Source organism: Mobula hypostoma, chromosome 6 (genome assembly GCF_963921235.1).
Source record: "Mobula hypostoma chromosome 6, sMobHyp1.1, whole genome shotgun sequence".
In the NCBI taxonomy this organism is placed as follows: Eukaryota; Metazoa; Chordata; class Chondrichthyes; order Myliobatiformes; family Myliobatidae; genus Mobula; species Mobula hypostoma.
The window spans coordinates 985,896-1,000,613 of NC_086102.1; the positions used below are offsets into that span (position 1 = coordinate 985,896).

The 14,718-nt window shown below is 52.4% G+C and overlaps 1 protein-coding gene across 2 annotated transcripts in view; it reads right to left on the bottom strand.

Moving 5' to 3' along the window:
- The window catches only part of cbsa (cystathionine beta-synthase a), a 71,864-nt gene extending 68,601 nt beyond the window's left edge, over positions 1-3,263 (bottom strand). For both annotated transcript variants that reach the window (XM_063050197.1, XM_063050196.1), the window contains exons 1-3: positions 3,112-3,263; positions 2,672-2,789; positions 1,967-2,073 (exon numbers count right to left, since the gene is read on the bottom strand). In XM_063050197.1, coding sequence (XP_062906267.1) covers positions 1,967-2,073; positions 2,672-2,789; positions 3,112-3,139 — 253 coding nt within the window. In that variant the 5' untranslated portion in view covers positions 3,140-3,263. The remainder of the gene's footprint in view (positions 1-1,966; positions 2,074-2,671; positions 2,790-3,111) is intronic.
- Positions 3,264-14,718: the final 11,455 nt, after the last annotated feature.

The window sequence follows — 14,718 nt, forward strand, 5'->3', positions numbered from 1 at the left end:
ACCAGGGTTTGAGGCAGGAGAGCTGTTTCAATCGCAAGAGTTTGGCAGGACAGGAGAGTGTTTTCCCAAGACTTACACAGCCAAGGAAACCGGAGGATTTCAGTAGCAAAAGTGTGTGGGAAGTTGGTTGATTGGGAAGCTTTTAAAATCCAACAAAAGGCAACTAAAAAATCTATAACAAGAGAAAAAAAGAAATCTGAGTGCAATAATATAAAATAGGATATCAAGTTTTTTTCAGCTGTATAACGAGTAAAAGGGAGTTGAGAGTTAATATTGGACCACTGGAAAATTATGCTGGTGAGGTAATGGGGGACAAAGAAATGGCACATGAATTTAATGCGTACTTTGCATCGGTCTTCACTGTGATAAACACTACCCGTATGCCAGAGGTCCGTGAGTGTCAGCGAGTAGGAGTAAGTGCCAATGCTATTACAAAGGAAAAAGTGCTAGGCAAACTCAAAGGTCTACAGGTGTGGCCAGTGTTCTGTAAGATTCTGGAGGTCTCTGACCAGCGGAGTGTGATGGCTTTCTGCAGATCTGTGACAAGTGGTGTTCTGTGGGGTTCTGGAAATCTGTCACCAGTGGTGTTCTTCAGGTTGCTGGAGGTCCGTGAATAGTGGTGTTCTGGAAGTCAGCGACAAGTGGTGCTCTGCAGGTCTGTCACTAGTTGTGTTCCAACAAGTTACTGGAGGATTGTGATTTGTGGTATTCTTTAGGGTTCTGCAGGTCGGTGAGCAGTGATATTCAGTATGGTTCTGGAGAGTTCTGCAGATCTGTGACAAGTGGTGTTCTGGAGAGTTCTGCAGGTCTGTGACAAATGGTGTTTTGGAGAGTTATGCAGGTCTGTAATGAATGCTGTTTTGTAGGGTCCTGGAGATCTATAACTAGTGATGATCTGCATGTCTACGACTAATGGTGCTTTGTTGGGTTCAGCAGGTCTGTCACCCACATTGTTCATTTCAGGTTCTAGAGATCTCTGATCAGTGGTGTACTATAGGTTTCTGCAGATCTGTGACTAGTGCTGTTCTGTAACAACTGGTGTTCTGAGGTACCTGACTAGTATTGTTCTGGATTGTTCTGCAGGTCTATGACAAGTATTGCTCTGTGAGGGTTCTGGAAATCTTTTACTAGTGGTGTTCTGCAGGGTCTGGAAGTCTGTCACTATTGCTGTTCTTTAGGGTTCTGAAGATCTCTAACCAGTGGTGATCGATAGCTTTCTGCAGATTGGTGACAAGTGGTGTTTTGCAGAGTTCTGGAGGTCTGTAACCAGCTGAAGGGTTGGGTTCTGGAGGTCTCTGACCAGCGGTGTGCGATAGCTTTCTGCAGATCTGTGACAAGAGGTGTTCTGTGGGGTGCTGGAGGTCCGTGAATAGTGGTGTTCTGGGGGTCTGTGATAAGTGGTGATATGTAGGTCTCTCACTATTGTTCTGTAAAGTTTTCGAGGTCTGTCACTAGTTGTGCTTGACAGGCTTCTGGAGGACTGTGATTTGTGGCGTTCTATGGGGTTCTGGAGGTCTGTGACTAGAGGTGTTCGGTAGGGTTCTGGAGGTCTATCACTTGTGATGTGAGGAGAGGTAGGTAGAGCTGAGGAAGCAGTGCGATTGCAGCAAGACTTAAGACTAATTGGAAGAATGGGCAACAAAGTGGCAGATGGAATACAATGTTGGGAAACTTTGAACTTTATTGTGATCATGGACTTCTTCATCAAGTTATGGTATTGTTTTAAGTATATGTTATAATTATGTGGTTTTGTTAGTTTTTTTCAGTCTTGGTTTGTCCTGTGATTTGTGATATCACACCGGAGGAAATATTGTATCATTTCTTAAGGCATGCATTACTAAATGACAATAAAAGAGGACTAGGTGTCTTCATAACCTAATTGCTTTAGATACACAGAGGGAGGAGTTGGGTGTGTGCCAAGGAAGGGGTGCAGGAAGCCAAAGGCAAACTCCCACTGGCTACTCACACAGCTCACACTGTAGTCCATGTGCTTGGGGGATCTTGTTCAGGCGTACCATCGGAGTGTTGCCCACCTTACTCAGGACACTGGGCAGGATGTTCGGGAGCGCAGACCTGGAAGAGCGAGAGATGAGAGACCACTCAAGTTAACACTCACAACATGCTGGAGGAACTCAGCAGGTCGGGCAGCATCCATGGAAACGATCAGTTAACGTTTCGGGCCGGAACCCTCCCCTCTTCAGTGCTGCCCTGTTGTGAGTGTTGCTTTGACCTCAGCATCTGCAGAGTATTTTGTGTTTACAGACCACTCAACCTCGCTCACTCACTGACCCGTCAGCAAGCTGAGTGGCCGGGACTGATGAAACATCGCGCACCAATCAGAGAGAGGGCGGTAAACCCACACGAACCAATCACAGTGAGGGGCGGCATCTCACCGTGGGAATCAGTTTATCTGAGATCCGGTTGTGGTCCAGCTCAACAAACCGCGCGCGCACACGCAGTCACTCGCGCACGCACAGGCACCCCCCCCCCCACGACAGTCACTCGCGCGCGCACAGGCACCCCCCCCAACCCCGACAGTCACTCGCGCGCGCACCCCCACCCCCCGGGCAGTCAGTCGCGCGCACACGCCCCCACCCCGACAGTCACTCGTGCGCGCACCCCCACCCCCCGGACAGTCAGTCGCGCGCACACGCCCCCAACAGTCACTCACGGGCTCCGGTGCGGGTGGGGGCTCTGCCCCGGGGGTGTCCCCAGGCTCCAGGTGCAGCGGCTCGGCAGGTCGGGTCGTCTCCAGTGGCGCTCCGGCCCGTTCACCTGCGGTTCCATGTCTGCGGGCAGAGGAGCGGTGAGAGCGGTCCCTCTCTCCCATCCGGTCACCCCGGTAACCCGTCACCCGGTCACCACCCGTCAACCGTCACGTCAACCCCCCACCCAGGCGCCTCTGTCCCTATCGATGCCCGCTCTCCCTCTCTCTCTCCCCGGGGTCCCGACCCCTCCATCTGGTTCCCCCGGCTCCCTTTCCATTTCTCTTTCGAAACCCGGCCGGCCCCCGGCCCCTGCGCTTTCTTCCTCCCGGAAACTCCAGACCCTGATTCCCTCTCACCCCTCACCCAGTCTGCGAGCACACTCTTCACTTCACCTCACCCTTACCTTCCCCTCCGCCTCTCCGTCTCTCCATCACCCGCTCCGCTCTTCTTCTGATACCACTTCCGGTTTGCCGGTCACTTCAGGAAAACTCTCAGCTCCGCCTCCCACTGACAGTCTGTTTACTGATTGGTAAATTCCGATCCGTGTCCTCCAATCATCGCCGCGGGCGTGGTGAGGCGGCCGCGCCAAGTCACGTACTGGTGGGAGCAAGTGAGAGTGAGGACCCGAGTATCCTCTGGAAGAGAGGGGGAGGGGAGAGGGGGGAGGGAAGAGAGGGGGAGGGGAGAGGGGGGAGGGAAGAGAGGGGGAGGGGAGAGGGGGGAGGGGAGAGGGGGGAGGGGGGAGGGGAGAGGGGGGAGGGGAGAGGGGGGAGGGGGGAGGGGAGAGGGGGGAGGGGGGAGGGGAGAGGGGGGAGGGGGGAGGGGGGAGGGGGAGGGGGGAGGGGAGAGGGGGGAGGGGGGAGGGGAGAGGGGGGAGGGGGGAGGGGAGGGGGGAGGGGAGAGGGGGAGGGGGGAGGGGAGGGGGAGGGGGGAGGGGAGAGGGGGAGGGGAGAGGGGAGGGGAGGGGAGAGGGGGGAGGGGAAGGGGAGAGGGGGGAGGGGGAGGGGAGGGGAGAGGGGGGAGGGGAGAGGGGGAGGGGAGAGGGGGAGGGGAGAGGGGGAGGGGGAGGGGAGAGGGGGGAGGGGGAGGGGGGAGGGGGAGGGGAGAGGGAGAGGGGAGAGGGGGGAGGGAGAGGGGAGAGGAGGGAGAGGGGAGAGGAGGGAGGGGGAGGGGGAGGGGAGGGGGAGGGGAGGGGGAGGGGAGGGGAGAGGGGGAGGGGAGAGGGGGGAGGGGGGAGGGGAGAGGGGAGAGGGGGGAGGGGGGAGGGGGGGGGGAGGGGGGGAGGGGAGGGAGGGGGGAGGGGGAGGGGAGGGAGGGGGAGGGGGAGGGGAGGGAGGGGGAGGGGGAGGGGAGGGGGGGGGGAGGGGGAGGGGGGAGAGGGGGAGGGGAGGGGGGGGAGAGGGGGAGGGGAGGGAGGGGGGGGGGGGGGGGGGGGGAGGGGAGGGGGGGAGGGGGAGGGGAGAGGGGGAGGGGAGGGAGGGGGGGGGGGGGGGGGGGAGGGGGGAGGGGGAGGGGGAGGGGAGGGGGGGGAGGGGGAGGGGAGGGAGGGGGGAGGGGAGGGGGGGGAGAGGGGGAGGGGGGGAGGGGGAGGGGAGGGAGGGGGAGAGGGGGAGGGGAGGGAGGGGGGGAGGGGGGAGGGGAGGGGGGGGGAGGGGGGAGGGGAGGGAGGGGGAGGGGGGAGGGGAGGGAGGGGGGAGGGGGAGGGAGGGGGGAGGGAGGGGGAGGGGGGAGGGAGGGGGGAGGGGGAGGGAGGGGGGGGGGGGGGGGAGGGGGAGAGGGGAGGGGGGAGGGGGAGAGGGGAGGGGGGAGGGGAGAGGGGAGGGGGGGAGGAGGGGAGGGGGGAGGAGGGGAGGAGGGGAGGGGGGAGGAGGGGAGGAGGGGAGGGGGGAGGAGGGGAGGGGGGAGGGGAGGAGGGGAGGGGGGAGGGGAGGAGGGGAGGGGGGAGGGGAGGAGGGGAGGGGAGGGGGGAGGGGGAGAGGGGAGAGGGGAGGGGAGGGGGAGGGGAGGGGAGGGGGAGGGGGGGGGGGGGAGGGGGAGGGAGGGGAGGGGGGAGGGGAGGGAGGGGAGGGGGGAGGGGAGGGGGGAGGGGAGGGGGAGGAGGGAGAGGAGGGGGGAGGAGGGGGGGGGGAGAGGGGGAGGGGAGAGGGGGAGGGGAGAGGGGAGGAGGGGGAGAGGGGAGAGGGGGGAGGGGTAGGGGAGAGGGGGGAGGGGTAGGGGAGAGGGGAGGGGGAGAGGGGAGGGGGAGGGGGGAGAGGGAGAGGGGAGGGGGAGGGGGGAGAGAGGGGGAGGGGGAGGGGAGAGAGGGGGAGGGGGAGAGAGGGGGAGGGGGGAGTGGGGGAGGGGGAGGGGGGAGGGGGGAGGGGGAGGGGGAGGGGGAGGGGGAGGGGGGAGGGGGGAGGGGAGAGGGGAGAGGAGAGGGGAGAGGAGAGGGGAGAGGGGAGGGGGAGGGGAGAGGGGGAGAGGGGAGAGGGAGAGGGAGAGGGAGAGGGAGAGGGGGAGGGGAGAGGGGAGGGGAGAGAGGGGGAGAGGGGAGGGGAGAGAGGGGGAGAGGGGAGGGGAGAGAGGGGGAGAGGGGGAGAGGGGAGGGGAGAGAGGGGGGGAGGGGAGAGAGGGGGAGAGGGGAGGGGAGAGAGGGAGGGGAGAGAGGGGGAGGGGGAGGGGAGAGAGGGGAGGGGGAGAGGGGAGGGGGAGGAGGAGAGGGGAGGGGGAGAGGGGAGGGGGAGGAGGAGAGGGGAGGGGGAGGAGGAGAGGGGAGGGGGAGGGGGGGAGGGGGAGGAGGGGAGGGGGGGGAGGGGGAGGAGGGGAGGGGGAGGAGGGGAGGGGGGAGGGGGGACATTAGAAGAGGACTGAGTGTTCTTATAATCTACAGGTACCGTGGTGTACAAAGACGAATTTCTAGTCAAGAAGGAAAGAAGAGCTTAAGAAAGGTTCAAAGAACTAGGTAATAATAGAAATCTAGAAGACTATAAGGCTAACAGGAAGGAGTTTAAGAATGAAATTAGGAGAGCCAGAAGGGGCCATGAGAAGGCCCTGGCGGACAGGATTAAGGAAAACTCCAAGGCACTCTACAAGTATGTGAAGAGCAAGAGGATAAGACGTGAGAGAATAGGACCAATCAAGTGTTACAATGGAAAAGTGTGTACGGAACCAGAGGAGATAGCAGAGGTACTTAATTGGGGAAACCGTATTCACTACAGAAAAGGATCTTGGCGATTGTATGGATGACTTACAGTGGACTGAAAAGCTTGAGCATGTAGATATTAAGGAAGATGTGCTGGAGGTTTTGGAAAGCATCAAGTTGGATAGGTCACCGGGACCAGACGAGATGTACCTCAGATTACTGTGGAAGGCAAGGGAGGGTGATTGCTGAGCCTCTGGCAATGATCTTTGCATCCTCTGGGAGAGGTTCCAGAGGATTAAAAGGGTTGTGGATGTTGTTCCCTTATTCAAGAAAGGGAGTAGAGATAGCCCAGGAAATTATAGACCAGTGATTCTTACTTCCACAGTTGGTAAGTTGATGGAGAAGATCCTGAGAGGCAGGATTTATGAACATTTGGAGAGGCATAATATGATTATGAATAGTCAGCATAACTTTGTCAAAGGCAGGTCGTGCCTTATGAGCCTGTTTGAATTTTTGATGTGACTAAACACATTGATGAATGTACAGCAGTAGATGTAGTGTATATGGATTTCAGGAAGGCATTTGATAAGGTAACCTATGCCAGGCTTATTGAGAAAGTGAGGAGGCATGTGGATCCAGAACTGGCTTGCCCACAGAAGACAGAGTGGTTGTCGACTGGTCATATTCTGCATGGAGATCAGTGACCAGTGGTGTGCCTCAGGGATCTGTTCTGGGACCCTTACTCTTCATGATTTTTATAAATGACCTAGATGAGGAAGTGGAGGGATGGGTTAGTAAATTTGCTGATGACACAAAGGTGGGGGTGTTGTGGATAGAAGTTACAGCAGGACATTTATAGGATGCAAAACATGGCTGAGAAATGGCAGATGGAGTTCAACCCAGATAAGTGTGAGGTGGTTCATTTTGGTAGGTCAAATATGATGGCAGAATATAGTATTTATGGTAAGTGTCACACAGGTGAGAAACTGCTGGAAAGTTCAGCAGTCTAATGAACAAGGAGGCAATTAAAAGAGAGAGAGAGAGTACGGTGCGAGCTGAGACACGAGTTGGGAAGTCACCATGGTAACAGCTCAGAGCGGTTGAGCTAACAGACGCTGGAATTTTGGATGGATTATAAAAAGTTGATCCTTTGGTCTGATAACGGCAGAGGAGACACGACACGAGGGAACTGGGGAAGCCACCCGGAGAAACTCTGGTGGAGTTTAAGACCACCACGAAGGTAGAGGTGAGGGACCGATTAATTTCGATCTATGATTAACTGTGCGGGTAAGAGCTTGCCTGTGGGGGTCTGCTGGTGGTGAACCCATGCCGTGGGTTAGTAGACCATTCCCTAGAAGGGGCTCTGTCCATCTGTGTCTGTGTGGGGGTCACACAAAGTGACTCTGAAGACTTTGGAAGCAAGAACAACTAAAGCTGCCAACTTGAACATCAACCCAATTAACCCTCTCTCTCTCTCCATCAATTCAACTCGACACAACACAAAGTGAACTGAACTGCATAAACTTACCTGACACCGTAAGACTGATATCTACCTCCTGGACTATTATTTTTGTATCCACACACACATTTACGGATATATGTAAAAAATAGTTTATAACCTGTATTTTATTATTCGGTTTAATGATATTAATTCATAGTAGTAATAAATATAGTCTTAATTTATAATAAACCAAACTCCAGGTGTGTTCCCTTTCTGCTGGTCCTTTTCAACCCGTCACGGGGTTCGTGACAAAATTGGGGCCTGTGTCCGGGATCGGAACAAATTTGGTTGGAGCCAATTTTCAAAATTGTGTGGGGGCTTGTCTTGATTGGGGAAATCCCTTGTAATTAATTTGTGTGTGGAAAACAGCAGAAATGGAAGCTAGTGAATTTATACAGAATCCTACTCCTCTGTTTTTGAGGAGTGCCGGAAAGGAGGTTGTATGTGACATTGCTAAGAAATGGAAACTTTCCGGAATACAGAAGAGTATGATGAAGGTAGGAATTCAGAGGAAAATAGCTGAGGAGGAGTCGCTACAGGAGTTTCTGATAGGTGACGAGGAGACCCTGTTATGACTAGAACAATTAAGAATGGAGAGACTTAAGTTCGAGGCCGCAGAGTCAGAGAAACAGAGAGAGTTTGAGAGGGAGATGCAGCGTCAAGAGGGTCAAGTGTCAGGCCATGGTGACGAGAGGGGTGTATCAATTAATGTCAGTCAGGAAGTTAAGTTGGTACCTCCGTTTGCTGAAGAAGACATTGATAGGTACTTCCTACATTTTGAGAAAGTGGCTGAGGGAGGGCTGGGCAGTATTGCTGCAAAGTGTGTTAAAAGGGAAGGCGCAGCAAACATATTCTGCCTTATCTGTGACCGAGTCAACTAATTATGATACTGTGAAGGAGGCTGTGCTTAAAGTCGATGAAATGGTGCCAGAAGCGTACCGACAGAAGTTTCGGGGTTTGAGGAAAACTCAGAACTAGACATATGTAGAGTTTGCCCGTGAAAAGGAGAGGTGGTGTGCCTCAAAAGAGGTAGACGAGGACTACCACAAAGTGAGACAGCTGATGCTGATCGAGGAATTTAAAGAGTGTGTCCCCAGTGAGATACGGACACACGTAGAAGAGAAAGAGGTTGCGACTCTTTCCGCGGCCGCTAGGAAAGCGGATGAGTTTGCCCTGACTCACAAGATTAAGTTTTTCCCGAGCAAGGGTTATCGGAAGAGTTACCGGGATAATCCGCTGAGTAAAACAGAAAACAAGGCAGGAGCTAGTGACACAGGTAAAAAGGAGGGGAAACCGACCAAAGATAAGTTTTCCAGTTTTACCTGTTACTACTGCAGGAAGCCTGGCCATGTGGCGTCTAACTGTCTTATTCGGAAGAAAGAAATGGGAAAGAAGGGGAAAACCCCGACGCATGTGCGCCGGCAGCTGAGACCACACGAAGGAAGGTGGGGTCTGGCCGAGTTCAGGAAGGGATTGAGTGGTTTATTATCAAGGGTTTTGTGTCTGTGAAGGAGGGGTCACCCCTAGTTCCAGTGAGAATCTGGCGCGATACTGGAGCCTTTCAGTCACTGATATTAAGTGATGTCTTAGAATTTGGTGACAAGACAAAAACGGACCTGGTGAATATTCTGGAAGGTATTGGCAAGGGAATACAGGTTGTACCTTTGCACAAAATAATTTTAAAATGTGACTTAGTGTCTGGACCAGTTGAGATAGGGTCACGACCTAAATTACCAATAGCTAACGTGGACGTCTTGCTGGGAAATGACCCGGCAGGAAAAGATGTATACCCAGGGTTACAGCTAACAAGCCGGCCTGCTGATAGTGAGACAAGCGCAGACAGTGAACTTTATCCCACCTGCGCGGTCACAAGAAGCTTGACAAGGAAGTCTGCAGAAGTGAAGCGATCTGGACGGGAGGGGTCAGGTGCCCGCGATAGCAAAGACAGGGGTACGGATCCTACTGACTTATCTGAAGCTTTCCTACCGTCTGTGTTCGACCAGGACCCCAGGTAGTGAGGCGGATAAGAGGGGTTTGTCATTGTCCAGGCGGAAGCTTGTGGAAGAACAGGATAGGGATCCTGAGATTGCAGTTTTAAAAGAAACAGTTCTTTCTGAGGATGAAATTCAGAGGGAGTCAATGGGTTACTATCTGAAATACGAGGTAATAATGAGAAAGTGGAGGCCACCGACAGTACCTGCCGGTGAGGATTGGGCCGTGGTGCACCAGGTGGTGGTTCCGAAGGGTTACGGTACAGAAATTTTAAAGATGGCTCATACAATGCCTTAAGGGGGACATCTTGGAGTTAGAAAGACAGGGCACAAGATTATGAAAGAATTTCATTGGCCGGGTATAAGAAAGGATGTGGCTGTTTTTTGTAAAACTTGTCACACATGTCAAGTGGTAGGGAAACCGAATCAGACCAGCCCAAAAGCGTCACTTCACCCCATACCAGCTTTTGGCGAACCTTTCTCCAGGGTCATTGTGGATTGTGTTGGCCCACTGCCAAAGACTGCAGGTAGCCACCAAAACTTGTTAACCATTATGTGCGCTGCCTCTAGGTTCCCAGAAGCAATACCCCTCAGGAACCTAAAGGCTAAAACAGTGGTGAAGGCTTAACAGTGGTTAAGTTCTTCACGTTAGTGGGTCTGCTGAAGGAGATACAATCGGATTAGGGCAGTAATTTTACATTGGGTGTATTCCAACAGATAGTTACAGAACTGGGCACGAAACAAATTTTGTCCACAGCATACCATCCCCAATCCCAGGGAGCGACAGAGAGGTTTCACTCTACCCTCAAAACCATGATTAAAACGTGCTGTATGGAAAATGAAAAACATTGGGATGAGGGTATACCTTTACTTCTATTTGCAATAAGAGATTCAATCCAGGAATTGTTGAGGTTTAGTCCGTTTGAGCACGTGTTCGGTCATAGGCCTCAAGGACCTTTGACCTTACTGAGAGAGCAATGGTCTGATAAGGAAGTGCAAATTGGTGTATTGGATTATGTCTTAGAGTTTCAAAACAGGTTGAGCAGGACTTGTGACCTTGCGAAACAAAATCTCCAAGACTCCCAGGCTGATATGAAGCACTGATATGACAGGTAGGCGAGGGAGCAAAGCTATGAGATTGGAGATAAGGTCTTGGTTTTGTTTCCCTTGGAGAATAACCCTCTCCAGGCTCAATTTAGTGGACCTTACAAAATAATGAGGAAAACTGATGGGCTGAACTATGTTATCATGCTAGTGTTTTGGAGCACATAGACAGTAAAATTAACCACCTAGAACTGAAACAACAGCAACAGATAAAGGTGCTAATTGGCAAACATTTCGATCTATTCCCAGATACACCGAGGCAGTGCAGTATAACTACACATGATGTCATCGTGGGGCAGGCTGATACAGTGAAACAGCACCCCTACAGGATGAATTTAGAATGTAGTAAAGTAGTGGAACAGGAAATTGAATATATGTTGGCCAGTGGTATAATCAGGCCATCCACCTCTGAGTGGGCTTCCCCGCGCGTGATAGTTCCCAAGCCTGATGGTACGATGAGATTTTGCAGAGATTATAGAAAGGTCAACTCAATAACTAAAACAGATGCTTTCCCTGTTCCCAGAATAGATGACTGCATTGATAGGGTGGGAAAGGCTAAGTACCTAACAAAAATTGACCCGCTAAGAGGGTACTGGTGCATTCCATTAGCCGATAGGGCTCGAGCGATATCAGCATTCATCACCTCTTCTGGGTTATACGAGTATAATGTGATGCCTTTCGGAATGAAAAATGCCCCAGGACATTCCAACGTATGATAAACTCTGTGATTCAAGGCTTGAAGAATACTGGGGCATACATTGACGATTTAGTAGTATGGAACGACATGTGGGAGGAACACATTGTAACAGTAGAGAAATTATTTGATCGGCTCTCTAAAGCTAATCTGACAGTGAACCTTGCCAAGAGTGAGTTTGGTCACATCAGGGTCACATATCTTAGTTATGTAGTGGGTCAGGGTCAACTGGCTCCAGTGAAAGGGAAAGTTCAGGCCATCGCTGATGTACCCATTCCAACAGGTAAGAGAGCCTTGAGAAGGTTTTTAGTTATGGTGGGGTATTATCAAAAATTTTGCAAGAATTTTGCGGATATTCCCCTTCCACTGACATGACTGTTGAGAAAGAGTGAGCGATTTGTGTGGGATGGGCGTTGCCAAGAGGCATTCGAATGGTTAAGGCACCGGACTTCAATAAGCTGTTCTCCCTAGCGATGAAGCTGCAGGGCCGGTGCTATTACAGAGAGGAGATGATGGTATTGAACATCCGATGGCATACTTTTCCAAACAGTTTAATGTGCACCAGAAAAAATCACACAACAATAGGAAAGGATTTGCTGCCCCTCATTTTTGCATTACAACATTTCAAGGTTTATGTTAGTCCTGCACAAAGGCCGTTAGTGGTGTACACTGATCACAACCCTTTGGTGTTTTTAGATAAAATTAAAGATCGAAATTGGCGTTTATTAAACTGGAGCCTGTGTTTCAGCAGATTGATACTGAGATAAGACACTGAAGGGGTACGGACAATGTCATTGCAGATTGCCTATCCCGCTGTTAAAAATGCTGACGAACTGTGTAAATGCTTAATGTAGACTCTGTGAAGTAGAATGTAGTGCTTGGTGTGTAGAATCTGTGAGTGAGCAAAATTTTGCTCGGAGATCAAAATTTTCCCAAAAGGGGGAAGGTGTCATGCAGGTGAGAAACTGCTAAAAAGTTCAGCAGTCTAATGAACAAGGAGGCAATTAAAAGAGAGAGAGAGTACAGTGCGAGCTGAGACATGAGCTGGGAAGTCACCATGGTAACAGCTCAGAGCGGTTGAGCTAACGGACGCTGGAATTTTGGATGGATTATAAATGCTGATCCGTCGGTCTGATAACGGCAGAAGACACACAACACCAGAGAACTGGGGAAGCCACCCAGAGAAACACTGGTGGAGTTTAAGACCACCACGAGGGTGGAGGCGACGGACCGATTAATTTCGATCCATGATTACCAGTGCGGGTAAGAGCTTGCCTGTGGGGGTCTGCTGGTGGTGAACCCGTGCAGTGGGTTAGTAGACCGTTCCCTAGAAGGGGCTCTGTCCATCTGTGTCTGTGTGGGGGTCACACGAAGTGACTCTGAAGACTTCGGAAGCAACAACTACTAAAGCTGCCAACTTGAACATCAACTCAATTAACCCTCTCTCTCTCTCCATCAATTCAACTCGACACAACACAAAGTGAACTGAACTGCTTAAACTTACCTGACACTGTAAGACTGGTATCTACCTCCTGGACTATTATTTTTGTATCCACACACACATTTATGGATATATATATATATGCTGGATTTATATATATGTTGCCTGGATTGGGGAGCATGCCTTTTGAGAATAGGTTGAGTGAACTCAGCCTTTTCTCCTTGGAGCGACAGAGGATGAGAGGTGAACTGGTAGAGGAGTACAAGATGATGAGAGGCATTGATCATGTGGATAGTCAGAGGCTTCTTCCCAGGGCTGAACTGGCTAGCACGGGAGGGCACAGTTTTAAGGTGCTTGGAAGTAGTTACAGAGAAGATGTCAGGGGTAGGTTTTTACGCAGAGAGTGGTGAGTGCGTGGAATGGGCTACTGGCAACGGTGGTGGAGGCGGCTACAATAGGGTCTTTTAAGAGGCTCCTGGATAGGTACATGGAGCTCTGAAAAATAGAGGGCTATGGGTAACCCTATTCAGCCACTCTGGAGAGGTCTTTGACTGCTTGTCGGTGTGTCTTCCCTCGCACTCCCAACTCCTAGAGTAGCATTGATGTTGGTGTGGCTACAAATCCTCTGCAGCCCACTTCGACTGCTTGGAGCCTTGCTTTCCAACCACATTGTTGTGCATCGACTGCAAGCTCACCATACCTCAGCTTCTTGCGCTTGTAGGCCTCCTCCACTGCATCCTCCCAGGGCACTGTAAGCTCAATAATGTAACGAGATAGAGTGAGGTCGACCATAGCCGTAGGTCTGGTCTGAGGGTGGTTTCCACAATTTTAGTTGGGAAGCAGAGCCTCTGGCCTAAGGCTGCCAGCATCTTCCAATCACGTGTCCCACCTAGCTGCCGGTGTCTACTCTCAATGTATCGAGTCTGGCTTGACCCTCACCTTCCCACTCAAATGCTGTTAACGGCCAACGGGATGAAGGGGGAGGGAGAGCGTTGAAGAGGGTAGTCAGTGGCTCTGGATGAAGAGAAAGGATTCCATCTGGGCCCCCAAGTAGGTGAAAGGCAACTAGGGGGTGAGCCGGGGACGCTGGGAATCACTGCTGAATTCTCCAGAGGTGTCGTGGGCCTATCAGCAAAACACTGAGGAAAGAGGGCGCCCACTTGATAACCCAGAAGACTCCATCACTCACTTGGCCACCCCACAGAGTCTAGACAGCAGGTCTCAGGACTGCAAAGAAGGGATATCAACATCTAGTCCTACATAACATACCTGATCATCTGGTGAACCAGTGACTACTGTGAAAGAGCAGCTGACAACTAGGGAAAGACAGCTGGCAGGAGGGAACAGACCCCACTGGGGCTTCCATGGGCTAGCTACCCGCAGCAGTGGGATCCAGCTTGGCTACGAAAACTTGTAAGGAGAAGATACCCCGAGTCAGTGAGAGTGGGGGCAGAAGATGACTCATCGGCAGACAACCCGGCAACCGATACAGGAACAGAACAGACAATGAGTTGGATGATCAGCATACCTGAGGCTGTAGCAGGACACAAGCTCCAAAGTTGCATATGTGGCTGCACAAAGGTTACTTCCACTACAGGCCTGAAAATACATCAGGGCAGGAAAGGATGCCTGAAGAAGGGGCAACAGGGACCTCGCATGGACAGCTACTTTTTGAGAAGCAGGTCGAGTCAGTCGACTGAAGTTCAGCAGCAGGACAACACCCAAAGTCAGCAGGATACTGTATCGATATCCCTGTCCCAGTGGAGGAAGAGTAGGACACAGGAGAGCAACACGAACCCAGCCCATTACGACCTGCAATGGAAAAGATCCAGGGGCGGAAACCATGGATCAAGTGGCCAAAATCCTGCGAGAAGACAATGTTGACCTCTCCAACATCTAAGAGACGCTCAGAGGCACCACCATGAAGAAGTTGGAAAGAATGGGGGGATTAATCTATAGCTATGGAGCGGGACGTTTTGGAGTGCTAGAGAGGAAGAAAACTACATCGACGATCCCCACTAGGTCCAGGAGGCAGAAGGAAATAGATTGTCCAGTCAGAGAGAGGAGGCAGCTGAAGAAACAATGGAGGAAGGCCACAGAGGAGCAGAAGGAAGGCATAAACCTGTTGCAAGCAGACATCTGGAGCAGGCTCGCGGCA